Source organism: Falco cherrug, chromosome 10 (genome assembly GCF_023634085.1).
Source record: "Falco cherrug isolate bFalChe1 chromosome 10, bFalChe1.pri, whole genome shotgun sequence".
NCBI classification, from domain to species: domain Eukaryota; kingdom Metazoa; phylum Chordata; class Aves; order Falconiformes; family Falconidae; genus Falco; species Falco cherrug.
In genome coordinates this window covers 6,185,622-6,209,342 of record NC_073706.1, presented here as the reverse complement: position 1 = coordinate 6,209,342, position 23,721 = coordinate 6,185,622, and the positions used below count along the sequence as shown (strand labels likewise).

The 23,721-nt window shown below is 49.1% G+C and overlaps 1 protein-coding gene across 2 annotated transcripts in view; it reads left to right on the top strand.

Moving 5' to 3' along the window:
- Window positions 1-15,838, top strand: part of HNF4A (hepatocyte nuclear factor 4 alpha) — a 37,960-nt gene extending 22,122 nt beyond the window's left edge. For both annotated transcript variants that reach the window (XM_027805166.2, XM_005439006.3), the window contains exons 2-10: window positions 112-286; window positions 2,139-2,233; window positions 4,703-4,809; window positions 7,336-7,491; window positions 10,847-10,934; window positions 11,451-11,606; window positions 11,891-12,127; window positions 12,809-12,931; window positions 13,601-15,838. In XM_027805166.2, coding sequence (XP_027660967.1) covers window positions 112-286; window positions 2,139-2,233; window positions 4,703-4,809; window positions 7,336-7,491; window positions 10,847-10,934; window positions 11,451-11,606; window positions 11,891-12,127; window positions 12,809-12,931; window positions 13,601-13,743 — 1,280 coding nt within the window. In that variant the 3' untranslated portion in view covers window positions 13,744-15,838. The remainder of the gene's footprint in view (window positions 1-111; window positions 287-2,138; window positions 2,234-4,702; window positions 4,810-7,335; window positions 7,492-10,846; window positions 10,935-11,450; window positions 11,607-11,890; window positions 12,128-12,808; window positions 12,932-13,600) is intronic.
- The last annotated feature ends 7,883 nt before the right edge of the window (window positions 15,839-23,721 follow it).

Sequence of the window (23,721 nt, the reverse complement as noted above, 5' to 3'; positions counted from 1 at the left end):
GGCTGCAGCTGGCTGGTTCCTCCAAAAGTCAAGTCTCTTACTGGAAACTGAGTAGGAAATGTTGGCTGTCTGTCTCACTGTCTTCTTCTTCCTGTGTTCTTCCCCATGCAGACACGTCTCCATCAGAAGCAGCCAACCTCAACACTTCCAACAGCATCGGTGTGAGCGCACTGTGTGCCATTTGTGGGGACCGTGCCACGGGGAAGCATTACGGGGCTTCCAGCTGTGATGGCTGCAAAGGCTTCTTCAGGAGGAGTGTCCGGAAGAACCACATGTACTCCTGCAGGTAAGGACAGAGGGGACAGAGTCACATGGCTGAGACAAAACAGTCTGTAGGAGCTGAATGGCAAAGTCATCAAAGCGTAGCAGCATAGTTCTTCATCCTTCCTGTGTCCTCCACCACCTTCCCTGACCTCACACCCCCCCAGCTGGAAAGGGTCAGAGACAGCTCTCACTCTGGGATTACCCTTCAGTGATCACCAGGGAAAGACCCTGGCAGGTCTTGCCCCATTCTTTAGGGGCCAAGCACACGTTCTTGCAAACGGACATGGCCAACTGTGGACACAGCCAGCAAGCAAGGTGATGCTGGGGGGAAGCCCTATTACAGGGGCTGAGCACCTCGCTACTCTGTGCTCTGAATGCAGCACAGACACCACTCACGCCCTGGGGGCACTTCGGTGGCCTCCCATCCTTCCTCCATCAAGAGATGGAAGTGTGTCTGCCATCTACCTAAAATGCTGTCACTGCCTGTTACATGACAAAGGACCATCTAAGGAGCAACAAGCTGGGCGGCGCCGTGTGCACATCTCTGAGGACGAGGCGCCCATGTTACTCCTGCAACTTGTGCACTGCACCTTGTGTCATTGGTAGTAGCCCATGGCTCCCCATGCCACCAGTGGCTGTGACCTGCCTGCTCCCTGCTCTGAGCAGCCCACACAGAGAGAGTCGCAGAGGGAACCTCAGCTCAGTGTCTACATCACTCAGGCTTTTTGAGTGAGTTCCTCCTGATGGCCTGACAGCCACTTGAACAGCATGAAGAGCAACATGACTCTAAAATCTGAGTGACAGAAAGAAGCCCCAGGTTTATGAGTGCACGTGAAGCACATTATCACTTGCATCCCAGGTTTATTTAAGCTGGCTACCTATAGAGCCTCCTCCCCACAGCTCCAGTGGAAAAGCCAAGCCAGCATGCCCAGTTTTTTGGAGACTGGAGCTTTTATATAAGTGCTACAGAAATGCTTAAAAAGCTGGTTTCAAGCATCCATTTGGGCAAATCTTAGCTTGGGGCTTTAAAAAGCACAGTAGAAACAAGCCTTTTCAAAAGCTACCAAACTCAGCATGGCTGGGAGCCCTTTCCCAGCTCTGTAAGCCTTTGTCTTTACTTGGCAAGCTTGATCAATCCACAGTAAGTTAGAGCAAATTTGCAAGTGAAATTCATGCTGCAAACAGCCACCAGGCCTGTGCTGCATGCAAGAACCACGCATCAGTGTTTACCCTGCCATTGTGATGGATTTGGTGATGCAAGTGTGGAGGGAAGGAGCTGGTTGCTTCCCAAGTCCTCTCTGAAGCGCAGGTGGCTGCCGACCTGTTTGCACACCAGTGATGCTGCCCAGAGGTCAGAACCAACCTGCCTGGATCCCAGACACAGCCCTTGAGAGATACAGGGACTTAAACCCACTTCTTAACCCTGCTAGCTCAGGAACAACCTTCTACCCTTTTTTTATTCAGATTAAATGCATTCTTCTTCCCTTCTAACTGGGATCTAACTTACAACAGAGGCTACCAAGCTGGCTCTTACCCTCCTGGCTCACACTCTTAACTTCACTGCAGCTTGTTAGTCCAGCACGAGCATCCTATGCCTAGTGGTTAGTAAGACCAGCAGCCTGAGCTCCTGCCTGCAACTGTCAGCTCTAGCCCGTCCTTATTGAACATCCAGAGGTAGAGCAGAGGGCTCTCCGAGATGTTCAGTGCAAAGAAACCTCAGGTTAAAACAAGCATGGAAATGGCACAGACCAGGGTTCCTTTCTCAGAGTGAGCCTTTGGGAACCTGAGCTGAGTGTACCTTGGAGCTTGGGGCTCTGTCTTCTCCTGCCTTCAGGCTCAGTCTTGCTGCTCCTTACAGCTCTCTTTCTTCCCAGGTTTAACAGGCAGTGTGTGGTAGACAAAGATAAAAGAAACCAGTGTCGATACTGCAGACTTAAGAAGTGCTTCCGAGCAGGAATGAAGAAGGAAGGTGAGTGATGGTGTGGCTTCCCCGTGCTCTCCCCAGCAGCAGTCACACTGGCTGCATATGTTTGAGGAAGCCCTCACAGCCCAAGGCCAGTCCCTGCCATCACAGCCCTGTCTTCTGTCCATAGTGCTCTCCTGTGCCCAGATCCAGACCCTCACCACAGAGGGGTTTAGGGAGAATTTTGGCCTCTAGTCATGAGCCCTGCACGTGCCCAACCTGCCCACTCCCACCCATGCAAAGTCCTTGCAAGCAGCCATTGTCCCAACAGTTGAGGGCAAGGCAAGGGGGCCCTGTGTGCTCCCAGATTCAATTTCAGGGGCCTTTCTCAGGACATCTCACACAATGCCAGCAAAGACAACCCTACAAGAGTGCTGCAGGGCTGTGCTTGTGTCTCAGAACTGCCCGTGCTCATACAAATCACACCCAGACCTCTTCAGCCCACTCTCGCCCATGCTGACACACACATCACCCGTGCTCCCACACAGCTGGAGCATCCAAGCAGTTTGGGAATGCTCCTCAACATCAGTGAGAAGCAGAAACTTCAAAGAAAGCCTGGAAATTTGGAAACACTTTGGGAAAACTGCTCTAAGTGCTGTTGCCCCAGAGTCACCATGAAATCCACTGCTGGACAAGTGAGTCCAGCAAAGGTCCAACTGTCATTCTGTGCCTTTTTTTCCTAATGTGCATATAGGTTCTTGCTGCAGAGAGTTTAGTTTTATCTGACATATCAGCCACAGCAGAAAGGACTTAGAGCAAGGTGGAGCATTTTGGCTATTTAACCACATAAGAAATGAATAAATATATCCCCCTCCGCGGCCCTGCATAGCCCAGGCTCACCCCACCAGCTTCCCCGCCTCTCTGTCTCTGCAGCCTTTCCAGGTCCCCATGACTCAGACATGACAGGCCAGGATTCACCCCTTGTTCAGCCCTGCTTGATTCTCAGGAGTATTCACAGTGGCAAGGAAACCTGGGGCTGCTGTGGTCCTGCTGGTGGCCCCACTGGTGGCCCTGTGGGTGGAGATACACACTGCCAGGAGCAGCCCAGAGGAGCTGCGTGGCACTCTGCAGAGATCACCCCATTGATGTCTGAAAAGGGGCAACTGGGAGGCATTTGGTCCTGTTGTCCCACGTACAGAAACTAAACCCTGTGCTCCCCCCAGTTCACACCCCCTCAAGTAGAAACTTGGGAGAAAAGGAGTCCTTGATGTCAACAGGGAAGTACCAGCAGTGTCTGGGTGGCTTCCCCGGGAACACCAGCCTGTGGAAACACCTCTGAGCAGGAACATTTATTCCCTGTTAAAGGGGATGAGGTATCGCAAAGAACTTGGCTTGACTTTTCCTGAAGAACATAGGAATCCTCCTCACCCTGCAGCACCCGCTCATCCCATGCCCAGAGTTTTGCTGCTGTCTGTTAATATTCAATAGAAGTTACATTAGGTGCATGACCAGCTAATACTGAGCAAACATTTGGAAAACATCATGGCGTGACTGAACTCGGGGGCCTGCTACTGATAACAAGCAGCATAACCTTGAGAGCTCCTATTTACAGCCGCTGACTGCATGGCTTTTCTTCTGGCCCAGCCTCATTATTGCTTTTTATCAGGTGGATTTATACATTGAGAACGTATCAATCCAGAGAGCCACCAGCCTAAGGCAGGGACTGTTCTGTTTCCCCTGCCATCGATCAATAACTTATTTGAGCAGATGGCTTTGACTGGCATGGCTGTGGTGAGTTAGGGCCAGCCCACAGCCTCGTGGCAGGCAGAGACACAGATCCCCCCCCTCAGCACTGCTGCTTCTGCTCTGGCTGCTGCCACCTCCAGACTCAAAGCCCAGGTCCTCAAGACTAGACCAAGCAGGGAGGCACATTGGGGTGACACCTGTCCTGAGACTCTCTTTACAGTAAGGTATGAGAGAGCTCTGTTGCTCTGGATAGGTAAGTAGGAGCTGTTCTGCACTTCCTTCCCTATTGTAGCTTAGATGGAAGTTTTCCAACTGCACTTACCCAGTGCAAGAGCTTCCCAAATGGAGCTTACAGAAGTTATGTGGACAGACAAAGAAGCCGTGCAGATACTCAACTCGTCCATTCCACACATGAGCTTTGGGCTGTATACGTGAGCATGACCGCAGTTTCAGACCCCATAGCTTGAAATGAAAAAACCCAGAGCCAGATCCTTTGAAAGGAAACTTTCCCATTGAATTCTACAGGCTTTGAACCAGATGTTTGGGTTATGAAATGACCCCATCCCAGGAAAGTCTAGTAAACTGAATGTGAAAACAGAACCACCAGACGTGGTCAGCTCTTGCAGCTCTTGCAGGCACCCTGTCACAAACCAGACACAGCTGCACCTCTGCCCTGCCAGGCAGGGAAGCTGGGAAACTGCAGTTAAGGGGGATGCCAAAAGTCTGTGCTAGTTTTTGATCTGCATTGCCGTGAACGACCTGTAGCTCAGCCAAAATACTCTCTTGCAGCTGTACAAAATGAACGGGACCGAATCAGCACCCGGCGATCAAGTTATGAAGACAGCAGCTTGCCCTCCATCAATGTCTTACTGCAGGCAGAAGTCCTGGCACAACAGGTACCTCTTCTTTCTTCTTTGGCAAATACAAAAGCATCAGGCACTACCTGGCTAGTAGAGCCAGTCAAGTATTTAATAGCTGAGTCTTCAAATTACCACCTCTTTTCTAAGTAACTTATCTGCCAGCTCAACACTAGGTTTTCAAAAGAATTTGTTACCTGAAACCATCCCTTTAATGCTCCGTGGTCCAGAACTCGGTTGTAATAATATGCAATAATCTGTTCTGCTTTGATGGGACACATGAAGGCTGGAGAGCTGCTGGCAGAAAATAAGGTAGAATCATTGAAATCCAAGGAGCAGCGGCTGCCTAAGCCAGCTGAGGGGCTGGCCTTGCACAAGCAGCCTCCCCTCCCCACCGGCTGTTAGGAACTTTGGGTTCTGGCTTCCTGCAGTTTCACCAGGAATCAGTTTCATGCTCGTTTTATGCAGATATTCTTTCCAGTATTTGCTTGAAATTCTCCATTTCCACAAGTGTACTGCCAAGACTTGTTTCCTAGATAATTCATCTGAAAAGATGACTCTGATTTAAGAATCTGGATATTACAAACGGTGTACATCGGATCAGTACTCCCTGGGAGGACACAGGACAGGATGGGAGTGTACTGGCTGTCGGAAGGGCTTGTCTGTGGGAACAAGTGATGAGGATGGGGCTGTGCCAGAGGCAAAAGCTGCCTCTCCTCATGGGAGCTGTGGAGAGCAGCACTGCTTGTCCCAGGGAAAATGAAGAGGGGTTCGAGTTGGCAGTCTGTGTTCTTCCTTGCTTCAAGGGGCGTATTACCCTGCAGGCTGCCCCAGGAGACGCTCCAGACAGGACATGCTGTGCCCTGGGCTCCATGCTATGGCTCAGGCTGTAAGGTCTGCTTCCCCAAGGGGAGGATATGCTAGAAGGGCCAAGAGCCAAAAAGCATATCTGACCTCAACCCATGTCTCACCTTGTCCTATGCAGGCCCTAATATATTTATATACCCTATAAAAATAACATTGGTGCTGCTCCTAGAGGTGTGAGATAATGGGGTCACCAGTCACCAGATCTCCAAGGGAAGGGCATTTCCTGCAGTGGCATCATGTGTAAGTCTGGAGCAGGGTCTGCTGATAAAAACTACAACCATCGACAAATCCAGGGGAGCTCCTGCTCTCCCACAGAGCACAGAGAGACTCATTAAACAAGGCAGGCTCCAGCACGGTAATTGGTAACTTTTATGTGCCTAGCTAATTAGAACAAGATACTGCTGAGGAGCTGCTTTCTCCAAGATCTCGGGTCACTCACTCAGAGGTCTTTATTTATTTGCTAAGCCTTCCGGGCCCTCTGATTAGGGTAATACATGGTGAGATTTTTACAATCTTATTTATTCAATAATAGCTCAAGAGCTGGAAAGCTTCCAGGTAATGCAACCTGAAGAAAAAAAAAAAATGCAGATGGCATTTGAATTCCATTTCCTTGGGGAGGCTGACAGGGTCCAAGCTGAAAATGCTGGCAGCAACAGGACAGGAAGAGCTGATGCTGTACAAGAGCAACGAGGGCAGGCGGAGGGCAGTGATGGGGTTGAGTTAATTGCTTACAGAAGCATGAGGATAAAGTAGTGACTAAGGGCAAATTTTTAGATGAGCTGGGTGAGCAGCTATGCATGAGAACCGGGCAGGAGGTTGGGTGCCTGGTTTGGGGGAGATGTTCTTTCCAGCTCTGTGTGATGGTACTTGTGGAGTTATCAGACTTGTCCCTTGCAAACAAAATGGCCCCATTTGTCTCTGCAATCACAAATAATTCGCCATGCAAAAAATATGATCGGTGTTGTGGGCACGTTTGCACATGTGCAGTTTTGCCAAAAGGGTCTAAAAGCTGCAGGGAGGGACGGACAGGGTGGGGGACAGGGAATGTTGTCTTTAAAGTCTGTCTTGAGCATTTCAAAGTGGGTAATTCAAATATTAATGACCTGGTGCTTAGAGAAAGCACTGTCAGGACTTGGAAAGCTACCTTCAGCAGAGACTTCTTGTGCTCACGCTGACGCAGACAGGAGAAGTAAAGCCTGCACGTCCCCTGTCAAAAGCAGACAAGGCAGGTCTGTCCAAGCACTAGCTCTGGAGCAGCGTGGAAGGGGGAGCAGTACCCTGCCCTTTGGTGGGACCAAGTAGCTTGCACAACAGCACTGGGTGGACGTGTCCTTGCTACTGGTGAGGCTGACTGCTACATGAGCCCCTCTGTTCCCACCTGGATCTTGACTGAGCACATTTGTTCAGTGGGAGGAAGATCTTGGCTTTAGAAACATTCCTTCTGTGCTTTCCAGTCTATTCAAGGCATGGCAGTTTACCAGGATGATCCACAGCCTCAGCTCTGAAGCATTGCATGTTCACAGATCCCCAGGTTCATCTCAATTTAAATTAGTTGTGCTGGGCCACATATTCTGGGAGTTGGGTGTGCAAGAGAAAAAAGTCATCATTGATGCTGGAATCTGCATCAACACAACCTATAAGCCTGGGATTTTCCTGTCTGTGGCACTGAAAGCTAAAGGATCTCTTCTCTCCTTCCAGATATCATCCCCAGTTCCTGTGATCAACGGAGACATCCGAGGGAAGAAGATTGCCAACATCTCCGATGTGTGTGAGTCCATGAAACAGCAGCTGCTGGTGCTGGTGGAGTGGGCCAAGTACATCCCTGCCTTCTGTGAGCTGCCCCTGGATGACCAGGCAAGTCCCCCCACCCACCCTCCCTTGCTCTACCCTGGCGAAGGCAGCGGGGAGCCGAAGGACAGCCAGGCAGCTGAGACCTTCAAAGAAAATGCGTGTTGTCCACACTGTTATCCTGACTGCTGCAGCTGATTGGGAACAGCATCCATACAATGCCAGCACAGGCCATTTGCATGTGCAGCTAATCAGTCGATGAGCACAGTCATGATAACATTGAGCTCAAATTAAGTACATAATCAGGTGCGCATTTTGCATGGGTCATTCTGTCAATTATTTATTAATTATAGTTTGTGCAGCACTTTGAAAACCTGAAGTGCTACACAAATGCTTAGGGTAATGAGACTTAGTAGGACAGATTTCTAGCCTAAGGTCTGCTTAAGACTTAAACACAATTCTGCCTATCTGCATTTCTTTCTGCTTCTTGCCTGGGGACATGTTTGTAACTGTTCTCCTAGTGTGGAATTAATGAAACTAAACACTAGTTTGCTCCCAAGGCAATACGAAAATCTCTTTTCAGGGTTAAACCCCAGGAATATATTTGCATTTAACACAAATTACTGTGTTGACATGTCATGTGTTGACACATGACACACTAAAATGACATTTGCTGTTTCCCTAACCAAGATAAGCACAGGGGGTTTGATATCTTCTATAAAACTGCACTGCAGGATCTCAGGCAGCCTCAAAGAGATACAGGGAGAAATCTCCTGTGTAAGTCCAAATTTCAGAAGCCTGCAGCAAATGTTGCAGGACATGATGTGTGTCAGTCTTGAGCAACATGTGTGGATGGTGGGGAGGCTCCAGGAGGAAGGGATAACACTTCTGGCATAGTATAGCACATCTGGCAGTGGCCAGCACAGATCCTGTCACAGGTAGGAAGGTATTTCCAGTCTGCCCAGTGTACACAAACCCAGTGTGTGTTCTCTTCATCTAGGATCAGTCTCCAGCCCTATTGACCTAGACATAACTTTTATATCATGAAGAAAAAGGATATCCAGAAAGTGAGAGTATCCAGCTGATCAAACCCCACTAAATCCTAAATCTGAGCTCTTCAGTAACCACTCAGCAGCACAGAGCCCCAGGGAATTCAATGCAATTCAATTAACACAGGAGCATATTTCCCTCTTTTCTATTATATGCAAGTGCTAAATTGTTTAAAATCGTAAGAAATCTGTTAAACTACTAAGGCAAACACGACTTAAAAATTATGAAAACCAAAATGGACTCCAATGGCAAATGACATTTCCACAGCAAACAGGCTGCAGCCCAGCAGAGGCTTGGAGCAGCTCTGCATAATCCATTGCATCCTTGTGCCATTTGGAACAGAGGCATTGAACCTGGTTAGTAACTCTGCAAACTACAGCAATTTCTACATGAGCTCATTTTACAATTGTGGGGCTGCAAAATTTCTCAAAGAAAACAAAACCTAAAGATGACAGTCTGAACCCTGTCTTCCCACAGGGGAGAGAGGCTGCTCTCAGCATCCTCCACAGGCTTGTCTCGACTGAAATAGGTCTTCTGTTATGACCAGCCACCTCCCATCATAGGCAGTTCCCAATCGGTCCCAAGGGGCTCGAGAGGAAAGACTGTGCTGCACTGAAACTAATCAATTAATGCCATTCATGCTTTTGAAGGACAGTATGAGAACAGAGGCAGAAAATATGCAGGGGAGCGCAGGAGGAAGGACAGAAATGCCAGGGAACAGGAATGAACAAAGCTATGTGCAAGGCAGCTGCCCAAGGGGCATGGGAGCCAGTCAAGACATGTCCAGTGGGAACATTTCATGTTGGGAAACACTGTTACATTGCCATTAAAATGTTGCCTGGGAATGAATCCTCACTGCCAACATTTTTATAGGAAAGGTCATACCCAACCCCTCATTCTTCCTCTGCACCAAAATGTCAAAGTACTGGGTTTGGTGGGGCAAAGCAATTTAATTTCAAAGTTAAAGTTCTACTTTCTTGTGTTACAACTTTTATATTTATCCTAGTTCACAATGGAACGATGTATCTCAGGTTGATCACTGCAAGAACAAATACAAATGAGATGGTTTTGCCTTGTTAAAGTAATTGACTTTAACCCTGCTCAAACGAGCAAATTTTAAGGAAATAAAAATGGTTGTTCCAAACTGAGCTTTCTTGAACTTGTATTAGGCAGGAAATTTCGACATGAGGGCTTTGCTGCCCCTTGAGACTTGTAGTTTTTCCATCCTTTTCAATGTCTCATTAGATAGGAAAACTCAGTTTCATGCATCTCTGGTAATTACAAGCAGCTTGGCTAACATATCCACCTATGTTTGGATAGTGATAGAAACAGGCTAGATTTTGGCATATAGATAAAAGTTCCCCAGTATCATGTGTGTGTAGCCTTTCTGCAAGGACCCTCCACTCTGTTTATTTTGCATAACATTTTTCTCCCTCTGCCAAAAAAAAAAATATCCCTCTGTCAGACATCAGCATCTTGTCTAATGAGAGCTCTCTTCTATGGGTGACACATCCTCCTGGCATTTGTTAGGGTAAGACTTCTCTTGGCTTTTTCAGATGCTGAGGGATAACACACTGGAAAAGGGGACTATTCCCATCAGGACGCACTTTTCAGAATCTCTCCATTAATGTTTAATGACTGTTTTCTTCAGCAGAGGCTCCTGGCTGGGCATTAAGAAGCCTCTGTGTCAGGCTGTCCAATTGTTAACTTCTGTTTCTGCCTAAATCTCTGAAATTTTTAACTGAAGGAGGGCAAAAGATTCAGAACATTCTCAGGAGCCACTGGAGGGTGTAAAATGAAACACTTCAATCATTAACGTCAGGGCAGAAAAACATCCCTTTGGCTTCCCTGGCCCAAATGCCCATTGCTGTGGAGGGAATGAATGGTCAGAGGGTGACCCCACCATCCAGGTGGATGTGGGTCCCCATGATGTGGGAAGTGGGCATGGCCCAGAGGGACAGCAACTGTCCACAGCAGTAGATCGTACCTCTTCCCTCTTTCTAGGCTGGAGCATGGTCTCTCGTTCGGCATTTGGTAGGAGTTGTCTTGTCTGCAAATGGGCCACAGTGAACATGTCCCACTGCTGGCGTGTGGTCCTGGGACAGTCTGGCATGGTCTTGCTCATGACATGTGCCATGAATACAGGATGTTTCAGGTGCTGCCTATTACCTGGGGGTTCTGATGGATTTATAGCTGTCTATGCACAGGAGAAAACCATTTTTTGACCTCTTTCTCTGACTGTGACTGGAGAGGGGCTCTCACTCCACATCCCTGAGTGCAGCACAGGAATGCTGGGCTTTCTTGCTTATGTGAAATCACAGCCTTGTCTCTGTCTCTGCATCACCCAAATAACTTTTCTCTTCTGTTGCAGGTAGCACTGCTGCGAGCACATGCAGGGGAACATCTGTTACTGGGAGCTGCCAAGAGGTCCATGGTGTTCAAGGACGTCTTGCTGCTAGGTAAAGAGTGCACTTCTGCTCCCAGCCCATCTGCTTCTGCGAAGCTTCCCTGCTGGGGTGAAGGACAGGGTGGTTCAGTGTTTGTGGACATCTTTTTGCAGGGTGGTAGCTTGACCTCTTCTGTATTTTAGCAAGCTTATCACAACCTTTGGGGGCAGCTAGGCCTGGCTGACATTCATATCAAGGCCACATCATGTGGCAAAGTTGGGGGACTATAAACATTCTCATTGGCCCCCCAGATTTGTGTAAGCAGGCTGTGGTGTGATTGAGAAAAAGGGTTTTGTTCCTTGGTCAGCTTTTCCATGCTTGAGTGGCTCCTCTGTAAGGAGAGGCTGCTCTGGCAACACAGACCAGCATTTCTGGTGGGCTGAGCCAGGGAAGGGGCAGAAGGAGGAGCTTCTTAAGTCCACCCTCAAAATTATCTCAGCGTTGGTTATCCAGGTTTTGAACTCTTTGTCACCCTTGATAAGTCTTGGGCAATGATAAGGTGGTGGTCTCTGTGCTGCTTGTCCAAAGGAAATGACCACATCATCCCACGGAACTGCCCCGAACTGGTGGAGGTGAACCGCGTGGCCATCCGCATCCTAGATGAGCTGGTCCTTCCCTTCCAGGAGCTGCAGATAGATGATAATGAATATGCCTGCTTGAAAGCCATCATCTTCTTCGACCCAGGTATGCTCCAGCTTGGTGAGGGTTACCATCAGAGGACTCTAGTCTAGGTTATGCCAACTAACGCTGGTCCTGCGTTGTGGAGATGCTGCCTGGTCTCTTCTCTGGGCCAAACTGTTCTGAGAAGGAGGGGAGAAGTCAGCCTAAGAAGGGAAAAAGTGCCCGTTACAGCAGATGATAGAGAATCAGAGGCAGCTCACCTCAGCCTGTGCCCAGACTTCATGCTGCTACTGAAGGGCAGCTCCTAGGGAGGCAGCCTGGATAGTTTGGTCTGTGGGTTGTTTCAGATGCCAAAGGACTGAGTGACCCCTCCAAGATCAAGCGGATGCGGTACCAGGTGCAGGTCAGCCTGGAGGACTACATCAATGACCGGCAGTATGACTCACGGGGCCGCTTCGGGGAGCTGCTGCTGCTGCTGCCTGTGCTACAGAGCATCACCTGGCAGATGATAGAGCAGATCCAGTTCGTCAAGCTCTTTGGTATGGCTAAGATTGACAACCTGCTGCAGGAGATGCTGCTGGGAGGTGAGTGCTTGATGGCTCTGCAAGGGGCCTCTCAGTGTTCCCTGATCACCCTCCCCTTGAGAACCTCCACAGCCGTAATTTCCTACCTGAAAAAGGTGGAGACAGCCTGTACGCAGGTCAGCCCTTGACTCACACAGAATCATCTCCCCCTATCAGTGGCTGTGGTAACAAAGGGTCCTCCATTTCTACCCACCTAAAGAGATGCATTAGCTGTGCATCTATTTACAAAGAGGCATCCCCAGTCCTCTGCATGCAGACAAGCTTTGCTATGCAATGCCCAAACTCCTCCCAGCCAGCCATTTCACTAATCCTCCTCCCTGTCAGAAGGGAGTCATCAAAACAAAAGGGTCTGAAAGCTCTGATTGAAAGTGTGTCCCAGATTTTCTAGTGGGAGCATTCAATGGGACATAACAAAATGAAAAGTTGTCACTGTGCTGTTCTTTATGTGGAGATGTGACTCAGGAGGAGAGGAATGTAATCTTGTATAGGAGGAAATGCAGACAGCAGACAGGGATTAGTAAAACCAAGGCATCTGTGGAGGAAGATGGGAAGGTGCGCTCCAATTACATATGCACAGGCTGGTCATGCACAAAGCCTTGGACATTTTGGTGCAGTTGATCTGCCCATCTGAACTGTCTCCTTCTGCTGTTGTGGCAACTAATGTTACATGCACTTTTTTAGGCTCATCAAGTGAAACGCCGCATGCTCACCACCCCCTGCACCCTCATTTGATCCAGGAGAACCTGGGAACAAATGTCATTGTGGCCAACACAATGCCTCCTCAGATGCACAATGGGCAGATGTGTGAGTATCACCAGAGAGGTGGAGAGCTCCCAGAAGAAACTGAGAGCTTTCCAGGGTGCCTGTTGAGGTAGTTTCTACCTCGCAAGGAAATTTCCATGCAAGACAGAGTCTCTGATAGTAAGTGTGTGAGAAATTCCTATGCAGAAAGGAGGGAAAGACAAACAGAGAGGTGGGTTAGATTAGATTAGGCTAGACTAACCAATTCAACAAGATGTTCCTTGGCAGACTGTAGCTTTTACATAGCCCTTAAGGTATGAATGATCCCGTCCAGTGCCTACTGAAATCAGTGGAAAGGCTCCTCTTCCCCTGAATGGTTCAGACACATCTCACTTTCCCTCTGCAAAACCACAGAGACTCTGGTCCACCACACAGGGCCACCACTTGGGAATTTGAGCTGAGATGACCTCAGCTGACCAAAAAAGGAGCCAGTACAGGTCAAAATGGCAGCAGCTCCCCTCATTCAGTGTTCGCTATTGTGGTTTCTTCCAGGGCATCTAACTGTGCCTGTGTATCTGGGCTGCCTTGCTGCAAACACACAAGCCATTAGTAGCTATGGTTTTGCTACAGAGCCTCTGCCTTGCTTACATCTGAACCCCGCATGACTGAGAACAGATCCCAGTGCTGTCAGATCCACGAGGCCCTCTTCTAATTTGGTTTCTCTCTCTGTAGCTACTCCAGAAACTCCACAGCCATCTCCACCTGCAGGGTCAGGACCAGAGCAATACAAGCTGCTGCCTGGAGCCATTGCAACTGTGGCAAAACAGCCCACCTCCATCCCGCAGCCCACCATCACGAAACAGGAGGTCATCTAGCAATCTGCAGGTCATCTGGCCTCGTTTAGAAGACTGCGTGGGAGAAAAGCTCGAACTGACTCTGTCACTGTGAAAAGAGAAGCCATTCAGAGGTCCTTGGGTGCAAACACACAGACTGGCTTATTGGATTAGCCCACAACCACCACACAAGCTGTCTTCCTGCAGCTACAGACGGTGTGCGCCACGAGCAGCCCCAAGTCCCAGAACTAAGGTTGAAGCATTACTGAAACCCTCAGTCCTTGTATGAAGGGCCAGATTTCTGCCTCCCTCTGTGGGGAGGTTGCAGTGACTGGCTGGCGACAGCGCAGCTGACTGCTCCCCCATTGCCACCTCTCAGCGTTGGTTCAGCACACACCAGACCCCACGAACAAGCAACTCTCTGTGCTGTGTGAATGGAAGGCTTTCCTCCTGCAGCCATGCCGGCTTCCCAGACAGCCCCCAGCCCAGCCAGACTTGATGGAGATGGAAGCTCCCCCAGGAGCACTGCAGCAGGTGAAGCACACAGGTTTTGCCCAGGCAGCACTGGCAGAACCACTCCTCAGCCTTGGCTAGTCCCAGATCTTTGCATGGTGTCTCCACCCAGCGCACTAACCCTCCCAGCCAGGCCTAACAAATCTTTTCAGCTGATACTGGGGCAAAGTCTGGCCCACCAGGATTCTCCACTGTTTGGATCCTTCTGCCTTTTGATGGGTTTTGTTACCTCTGTGCCATGACTGCCCTCCTTCCACAAGGCTCAGAGAGGCAACCACTGCCAAATCCTCCCCTTACACCAATTACTGCCTCCTCGCTACCTGGACTGGGAAGCTGGGGGACCATGGGATTCAGGAGATTTCAGCTAATGGGATGAGGTCACCCCCATACAGCCTAGCGATGGGCAGCACTGCCCAAAATATCACTGGCCCTGCTACTGCTTCTCAGCAGTTAGAAGAAGACCACTGGATGCCTGTTTGGTAGGAAGCGGGGAGAAGGTCATATGAAGTGGAAAGACCTGTTAGGGTGAGAAGAGCCTGAGCCTCACAGATTAGACCAAGGTCTTGGGCTGCCCAAGTGCAGGGAGCATTGTGACCCAGGATCTCTGCTCAGACTCATCTTTAATGCTAAGATATGCCATATAATCTTCTGTCCAGTCCCGTGTCACTCCTTCAGCTTAGAGTGGTTGATAACAGATTTATAGGTCTTCATAACATGGTAAGAATTTGTTACGGCTCCTTCAGACCTCAGAGGGTTTGAGGGCAGCAACCTAAAAATGACAATGTTTTGAGTCCTGCAGAGAAGGATGACAGAGGTCTAGGAAAGATGCTGTCTCGCCCAAGCCCCTTGGGTCTGCCCTAGCCTTGGGTCGGCACTCACCTGCTCTGCTCCCTCCCTCCCACAGTCCCTGTCTCTCTGTGCCTGCCCGTGCCAAAACCCTGCAGATCTGACCTTTGTTTTACAGCTGAAACCAGGAAAGGAGCCCTCCGGTGCCCAGTGCTTGCCTCTCTGGTTGCCAGCAGGGCTGGAGCTCACAGAGCCCTTCATGACTTCAGGCCTGAGTCATTTTTGGCAACGCAAGGCAGTATCAGCTCTAACTAACCGTAGACTATGTGGGGTGCTGGCCTCTCGGTAAGATGAAATTGTTGGAACCATGGCTGCCAAGAGGTCCCTGGCGGGCACAAATCTGAGCCAGCCCAGCCAGAGGAGCTGCAGGTCTGTCCCTTGATTTCCAATGCAAAAATGAAACACTGACGCTGATGGTGTCAGAAGTATTGTGTTGTTTCTTAATGCTGGTGGCATCGTACCGAGTAATTTATTACAATGATGAATCCAATCATTTTCTGTAAATTATTTTGTAAATCACATTGATTATTTATAATTGGGAGATTAAATGCAAAAAAACCATAATAACCCGTTTGTCTTTTCCAACTGCAGCAACCTTTTTTCCTGTATGTAGGCATACTCTGTGGGGAATCCTTTCTGGTCCGTTTGCACCAAGCATTCCTTGATATTGTATATTAATTTTTGCTGGTTACTGCCTTCCAATGGAAACAGAGGAATATTTCTTCACTAGGGTTTGTATTCATAAAAAAAAATAAATGCAAAAATATTTTTTAACTTTTCCCAGACAGATGGATTTCTTTCTTCTGGGAGGATTTATTTTAAATCAAGGGGCTCACCTCCCTGTTGGTCTGAGCACAAAGCATATGTGTATTGAGGAAAAAGCCCAAACAAGTGTTTGACGCTGTCGCCAGCTGTCACTATTTCCTGGCAAGCCTAATGTTAGCTGTCTGTCCTGAAGCCACATGTGCTGGAATCATAAGATTGAATGACAATCTCCATTTTCATTAAAAGAAAAACAAACATGAAGAATAAATATTTGCTTTCATGATTCCAGGGAGCTTAAAGACTTGAAGTAACCACACTCTGAAAGCCAAGCAAAGGAAGCCAAAATATGTTATTAGCATTTAGAATATGTTCATTTTTAAGTCCCTCTTGTATTTCAAAGGTAATTTCTAGCACTTTGGGGTGACGATTCCGCTCTGGTTCACACACAGCCATCCAACTGCTGGCAGCAGGTGCAGCCAAAGGCAGGCTGAGCCTAGGGGGCACGGTAAGACGATAATGTGAAAGTCAAGTTGTCCCTGGTTGTAAAAGTGAAGAAATACACTGACAATTAGAGAAGGCTCTTAATGGCCTGCTCTTCTGATCATGGGAGCCTGCTCTCAGCTGTAGCCTGCCCAGGAAGATAACAAGAAGAGAGGAGAGAGGTCTAGATGGCTGTAAAGATTAGGTATCTGGGGAGGAACATCACCCAGCATTTTCAAGCTCTGATCTGCAGGAGATGCCCCTCACGTTCCCCCATCTCCCACCCCAGGTGTGAAATGAGGTGGGCAGTCTCATCCCAGGTACGAGGGATGAGAAGCAGCCTGATTTTCCATCCCACTTGCACACCCAGTGGCCTCCCAGTGACAGTTATGCTGGTAAAAACTGTCAGCATGGATGAGAGGCAGGGATGAGATTCAGAGTGCACCTGAAGACCATGGGGAGACAGCATTTAGAATCTGCCTCCACTCTGGGACCAAGGACCCAGGAGAATAGGACAGACCTCAGATAACATGCCCTCAATATGTGTGCACCCATAATGACCTAGAGCCCCAATGCCATCACTTAATGCCTGAACAAGGTCAGCAAAGGCAGTTGGAGGACATGCATTATCTCAGCGCACACACAACTACTACATGGTTAGTTCAGTCAAGCGAAGGAAAAGGAGTTAGCTCCTTCTCTTTAATGTGGAATAAAAAGGACTCATCTGCCAGTCACGGGAACCCTGTGACCCATGGTTGGTTTCACCTAGGTATATGCCCTAAAAAATCCATAGATGTAATATCAAATCTTTGAAGCAATAAATTCTCCTGGATTCCTTCCCATGAACTGCTCTATCAAGGTTGCCCTTCACCTGGTTAATCTTAAATCAGTGCAATACTTACAGGACGTTTCTTAGTGCTGGATTCAGCTCACTTGGAAAACCCCCAAAACTGCCCCAGAGACAGCCTTACCCTTAACTGGCATCCTCAATCCCAGCCCTCACCCTTTTTGTCACTCCAGCCTGGAATCACCCTGAGACACTGGTTTTACCACTCTTGCCACCCTGTTTTACCCTGCTAGGCTCTCTGGAGCCCACAGGCAATGTCCCATGTCACCTGAGATGGCTGCTGTGAGGACAGCTAGTGTTGGCTTTAAAGACACAACTTCTCTACATTGTTCCGGGACACAAAAGAGTTTTACTGTCCTCTTCTGTGCTTGCAACCTAGACTAAGGATGATTTCCTGGAGAGCAGTATCTCCAGCTGCAAAATCTTTTCACGATGTCCAAAGATCTGTGAAAGTGGTATTTTTAGGTCCTCTGGCTACTATAAAATGCATTCTTTTCATATTCCTTATATAACCTTCATCTGAAATAGCCAACAGACTCTGGAGCCTTTTCCACGGCTTTCATATCTCAGTGAGAGAAAAAAAGAAAAGAATGGCAAACGAGTTTTATGGCCTGCATATCATCTCTGACAAAAGCAACTATTGCTGCTATTAAACTTGCAAGTGCACACACAGGCACAGATAGTCATGAACAAGAGGCAGCAGGGACAGCTCAGCAACGTGGCACTGCTGAGCCAGGCAGTTCTCTGTGCCAGGCTGGCCAGTTCCCTCGAGGCTGGGTGCAAATATCACCAACTAATTGGGGAATTCAGGCAACACACTGCACAACCCCTTTCCATTCAGAGAGGCTGGAGGAACAAGGGTAAGGTGTGGGTATGTTTAAAACCCCTCTCCCCATTCCTAATTAAGGTGTGACCCTGATAATCATAAACACACCTAGCACCTGAAAAATTGCCAGCCAGGCCAATAAAAATGGCAATATACTGTCAGCTTTGTTAGGTGTGGAGTGAGCAGGAGAGCTCGGCACAGACAAGACTGTAGTCACGTCCTTCAGTTCAGTGTCTTGTGTAAGAAAGAAGCAGCTGCTGGACCCCAGCTCCAAACATTATGCGCCCGGTTCAAGCCCAGGGGGAGAAGAGCTCTGAGTCTAACCTGGGTCTTGGGAAGGAAGGTGGTTTAGGAAGTGTATTTCTAAGGTTTACTCTGGCTTTGGACCTGGAGTGATACCATGCCTGCCTGACTGGCTGCTTCATCAGCTTTCAGAGGCCTGAGGACACCCCTAACTTGGGAAATCAGTCGCAGAAGATATGGGTTACACAAACCACTGGGCTCTGCAAAGCCATGCGCCATTTCAGTCCCTTGCATCTGGCAGTTCTGCCTGGCTGGGCCCTGCAGTCCCTTGAGACCGTATGGACACATGAAGATCAGGGAGCCCTTCTGACCCTGGGGGACCCCACGCCAGATGACTCTGGTCTTGGGTTGTGATTCTGTACCTCCTCCTAGAAACTGCTATGGGTGTGATAAGCAGTGCAAGAGCTGCCTGAGGGACATGCCTGGATGGACACCCATAGCAGAAAGCTTGTGAGGCAGACAGGAATTCCTCACTGCAGCTGCCAACGCAGGTGTTAGCACTGCCTGGAACATGACATGTTCCCCCTCACTGACAGGAAAATCATTACAATAAAGTAACTCAATAATACACTTCTCTATTCCTCTCCAGGACTCTCCAAAACCTCACTGTACCTTAAAAATACCCATTAATTAATTCTGTTGGTGGATTAGTATTACCATTAACCACTAACATGGAGCGCACTGTCTCATGCATATCTTAGGATCCACTCAGAGCTGATCTGTAGAGGATACAAAGCCTTAAAGGTCCACCTAAACAGACGTGGAGGTCCCCAGCTTATGCACCAGTTAAGAGGCAAGCAAATGAGAAAAAAATCTCGAGTCAGAAGCAGCAAAGAGAAACTGTAGTGCCAGACCCAGAATCGCTGACTCTGGACTACAGCACTTCTTGCACAAAGGACAACCTTTGGGATCCTCACTTCTGAGTGGTTTTTAGCCCTCTCTTAAAATTACCTTAAGGTGCTGGATTAGAGTAGCATCTTCTCACCTGGGAGAGCAGGCTGGAGACCTGCTGTACTGCATGCCCATGGAGGAGGCAGTGGAGACAGCTCCAGCATTGCAGGCTCTTACATTTCCATTGAAATCCTACTATTTGCTGCATGCAGCTCCTCTCCTCTCCTCACAGCCCGCCATGCAGCTGTATTCCTTCATCCCAAGGGTGTACAAGCATCTGAGATGTTGCTTAGGGCTTAATCCAGCACCAAGCCCTGCTTCATTCCTTCCCACTGATATAAGGGCTTGTGAGGGACACCAGGTTGAAAGCCCCAAGAGCAAAATCAACCAGTCCAACCGAGGAAGCAGCAGCACTTCCCTCATTCTGCCCCTGGAAAGTAATCCTACATCTTTTACCAACCAGGTTCCTCCAGGAGCAAACCCAAGTGCCTCCACTGCTTTAACACACTCAGCAGCACTGCAGCCATTGCCATGAAGGGGCTGACAAGGAGCACAGGTCTCTGAGCAGCAACCTCACAGCCCCCTGCATGGGCTAATCCTGCCAGGGACCCACCCTACCACAGACATAGCTGCTTTCCTTCCAGTGTGCCAGGGCACCACAAAACACCATGAAAGACTGGGAAAATACTGTCTCAGTTCAGAGTAAATTGGAGGCTGGTCTAGATGACCTTTAAAGGTCCCTTCCAACCCAAACTATTTTATGATTCTATGAAATTAAACTACAAAAATCCTGTAATATTTAAAACATTCAGAGGTCCTGCCAAGTACATTCCTCGCCAAGCTTTTGCAAAAACATTGCTGGTCTTGAAGCTAGCAAAGCCAAGGTGAGGGGAAGTCTTCTCTCAAAGCCTGGGCTTGGTACAGCTACGTGTCTGTGTCACACCACACGCTTGGCTTCCTGGTGGTCTAACTGCACATTAGCACAACTTTATATGGTTGGGTGGGGGCTGCCTGCCTGCCTGCCTGCCTACAGCTGCTTTGGCAGCAGATGCTACAGATTTGTGTACATTTGCGTATTAGTGCCTGTTTCCATAGTTTTGCATGTGGGTCTGGCCTGCTGTATGTGTGGGGAGAGCATGTGCAGAGCAGGGGCAGTGCTCTGCAGCACAGCATCTGCTTCTCACTGCTGAGGTTGTCATCTGTGAGATCCCCTCCTCACACCACAACGTGCAGGGTGAGACCAGGCATGGAAGCCTGTCCTGGAGGATGTGTGCTTCCAGGCTTTGAGACCATGAATACTTCTGGCAATCTGGGGCATATTTTCTTAGTCACTTCACCTTTTGAGCACAAAGGAATAGTAGTTGGATTGTATCACAGCCAAGCACCCCGTGGAGCAGGTTACACCACTCTGGCATAGCCTTGCCTGGTGCAATTAGTAGGGGCTGCCACTACCCTACAGCCCTTTCCGTGCTGCCGGACTGGTGCGATAGACAAAGCTGGGACTTGAGATACAACACGGCCCCATGCGTGGCCAGACCTCACCCAGCACTATGGAACTAGTGGCTCTCTGCTCTCATGTGGAGCCACTCAAAAGGGAACCCAGAGGTTCCACCTGCACCCCTCAGACCAGAGACCCTCTCGGCTTGAACTGCACATAGATTATCTTTATTACAGGACTGTTATGTTTGCACAGTTTAGTGATTTAATATCAGTTTAAAGCCTGCTCTGTGAGCAATGCTGTTTGAAGTCATGCTCTCTTTTCAGCCTCAGCTTGCCAAGACTGTAAAATGTTTATTGCTGATGGTGGAAAAGCTTGAAGAAGCCAAGATAACTTTCCCAGGCTGGGTATTAAGACTGTTTGGGTAAGTAAATGAGTGAAGAGTATTACATGGACTTCATTAAATATCAACCAACACCAACAGCCATTCATTTATAACATAACGGCAGGGCGCAGGAGCACCCAGGATCAGAGCTAAGAAAGGTATGAATCACATGTGGTAGGAGAGAGGAACATGAGAAGGGCTGGATTCCCCATGGGGCTCCAGGTGTGGCTCCCAAGGTCAGGCAACACAACTCCTCACTGAAGCTCCTGCAAATAGTGTAAATATGGAGCTGATGAAGTGGCAGAGTTGGTGAGGTTCATCTTTTAGTTGGGGAGGGTTGCATGCATGTGGTCCAGTATGGCCTTCTCCCTCCTGCTGCTGTGGGTAAGGTCAACACTCTCCAGTTAGGGGAGGATGGTCAGTGCCTGGATGTTTGTTTTCAGTTTTTACCTCTTACTTCCTTATAGACAGGTTCTGCCTTTACTGGTTACTAGTCACAGGATGCCAACACCAGGTAGAGTAAATTACAGAAACTCTTACTACAGTTCCTGTGATTTCATGTGGCAGTACTTTAAAACTCCCCCTACAACTTGGCTTGGTGCTTGAACCCCTCATTTCCATTCACCATCCACTGCTCTCCTTGAGTTCAACATTCCTCATTACACGGAAAACCGAGGTAGGGTAGTTACTTCATTTGGGGACCATACCCAAATTATATTTCACATCCAGTTCTTCGCTATGCAGTATTCTCACTTTTACTTTCCTTCCTTATTCTCTCTTACCTGCCTAAGGCTCTTGCTCTTTTTTTAGTATCCTTTCTCATATGTGTCTCAATGTGATTGCTACCAATTCTCACTTGTTTCCTGCCCTTCTTGCTCTCAAAACAGAGCTTCCTTCCCACATCACTCCTTTCAAACATCCCTGCCTACTCCTAACACCCTGTTACAGCAGCTATTAACCAGTCAGGTCTGGAACTGCCACATCCCTGCTAAATTTTCCTCCCTTGTTTGACAGGTGCAAATTCCAACCAAATTTTGCAACCTGTAGCATAAATTCCTGTTTGCAGCCCCGGTATTTCCCAGCTATTTGGTGTTTTGAAGCCTTTTCTCAGATTAGCCCTGCCTCCCTGCTAATTTCAACAATTAGCTGTATCAGGTGCACCCAGGAACCTCCTTCAGCTGCGAGGCCACAGACCCATTTCCCCAACATGCACCTTCTCCCTCCCTCCCTCCCAACTGTGTCTGCAGCTGCCAGCTTCAGGCTCTTACCTCTGTCCTGGGACTCCAGGTCCCACTGAGTGGTTTCTCTGCTCATGCTGTGCATTTCTGTGCCCAGGAGCTGTACACATGGAAACAGGAGCAATGTAAGGTCTCTTGTTCTCCTGAGGTCCCCTCCAACCTCATTTATCCAAGCTACTGGAAAAGGCATGAAGCAACATCAAAGGCAGGTCTAATTCCCACAGATCCAAACTGGTCCCAGCTTAGGGCACCAGCTTGCCAGGCTGCACCCAGCTCTGAGCTGGCTGGGCCCAAAGCAGGAGTGGACTGGAACATCAGCGTGGGGTTGGATCAACGTACTCCTCTGAAATGTGTCTCCGCAGGTAAGTGCCTGTGGTACACTCAATTTGTTTCCATGCTGGCATATCTCTTTCCAGACATGGTGTCACTGAAACATTTTCCACTTTGTATAAGGGTGAAATCTTGGAAGAGAAATAAATCAGAGCTGTATCTCAGATGCTGCCGAAGGGACTTGTTTCCTGCTGTGGGTTCCTGGGATTCCCGCTCTTTGTTCATCTTTGACTCCCTCTCCTGGCTGAAAACGCGCAGGCAAGAGGAAAGATTTCACCGAGCTGACTGGGACCTTGCAGCACGGGGACCGTCCCCAGTAGGACGCTGAGCCTGTTTTGCAACCAAATGCATCCATTGATCGGTGGGGTTATGCATCATTCTTCCCGCTCCCCAGGACTCCCTGCTGAGCCACTTTTGCTGAACCATTTTTAATGCAGCAAGCTCGGCAGCATCCATCTTTTTTATTACAAATTCCATGCAGACAGGTCAGGCATCACCATCCAAACTCATGTGGGATACGTCTTTCTGTCTTCTCAAAACCCAATCTGCCTTTATTAGCACTTTGTTCCTCTGTCGGCATTTCAACCCGGGCAACAGCTGGGCCCTGCTCCCACCCCAGCAGGAGCCAGCCTGGAGGCTCCCCTGGCTCTGAGCAGGTAACCCTGCAGCTGCTCTGGCTGGGGAGCTCTGGCTGGCAGGGAGAGGCTGCAGGGCCCGCGCATGGGGCTGCGGCCCCGTTCCCGCCACCCGCTCTTCTGCTGCCGCTCCCGGGGCGCGACGCGGCCTGAGGTACCGGCCTGGCCGCAGGCGGGGCGGGGGAAGGCCCAGTCCTGGCACGGAGAGGCCCAGAGGTCACCACCTGAGCACTGCTGTTCTCGAAGGCCAGTTTCAGGGGAGCTTTATATATCTATATCTATATATATTTATATATAAAGAGCATATATGAATTGCAGTTTGCGACTGACGGCTGGAGGCAATGAAATGTCGTTATGAAAGAGGTTGAGGCGTTATTAAGGGGCAGAAGTGCCCCCCACGAAGCGGTCTCAGGGTTCCCTCACTGCGCAGCCACCAGAAGCGGGGGCAAACCCACGTTTTCGGCCCGCTGCGCACCGCGGGGACGCGCACGGGGCCGCGCCGCGGCTGGAGGCGCTGCCGCCG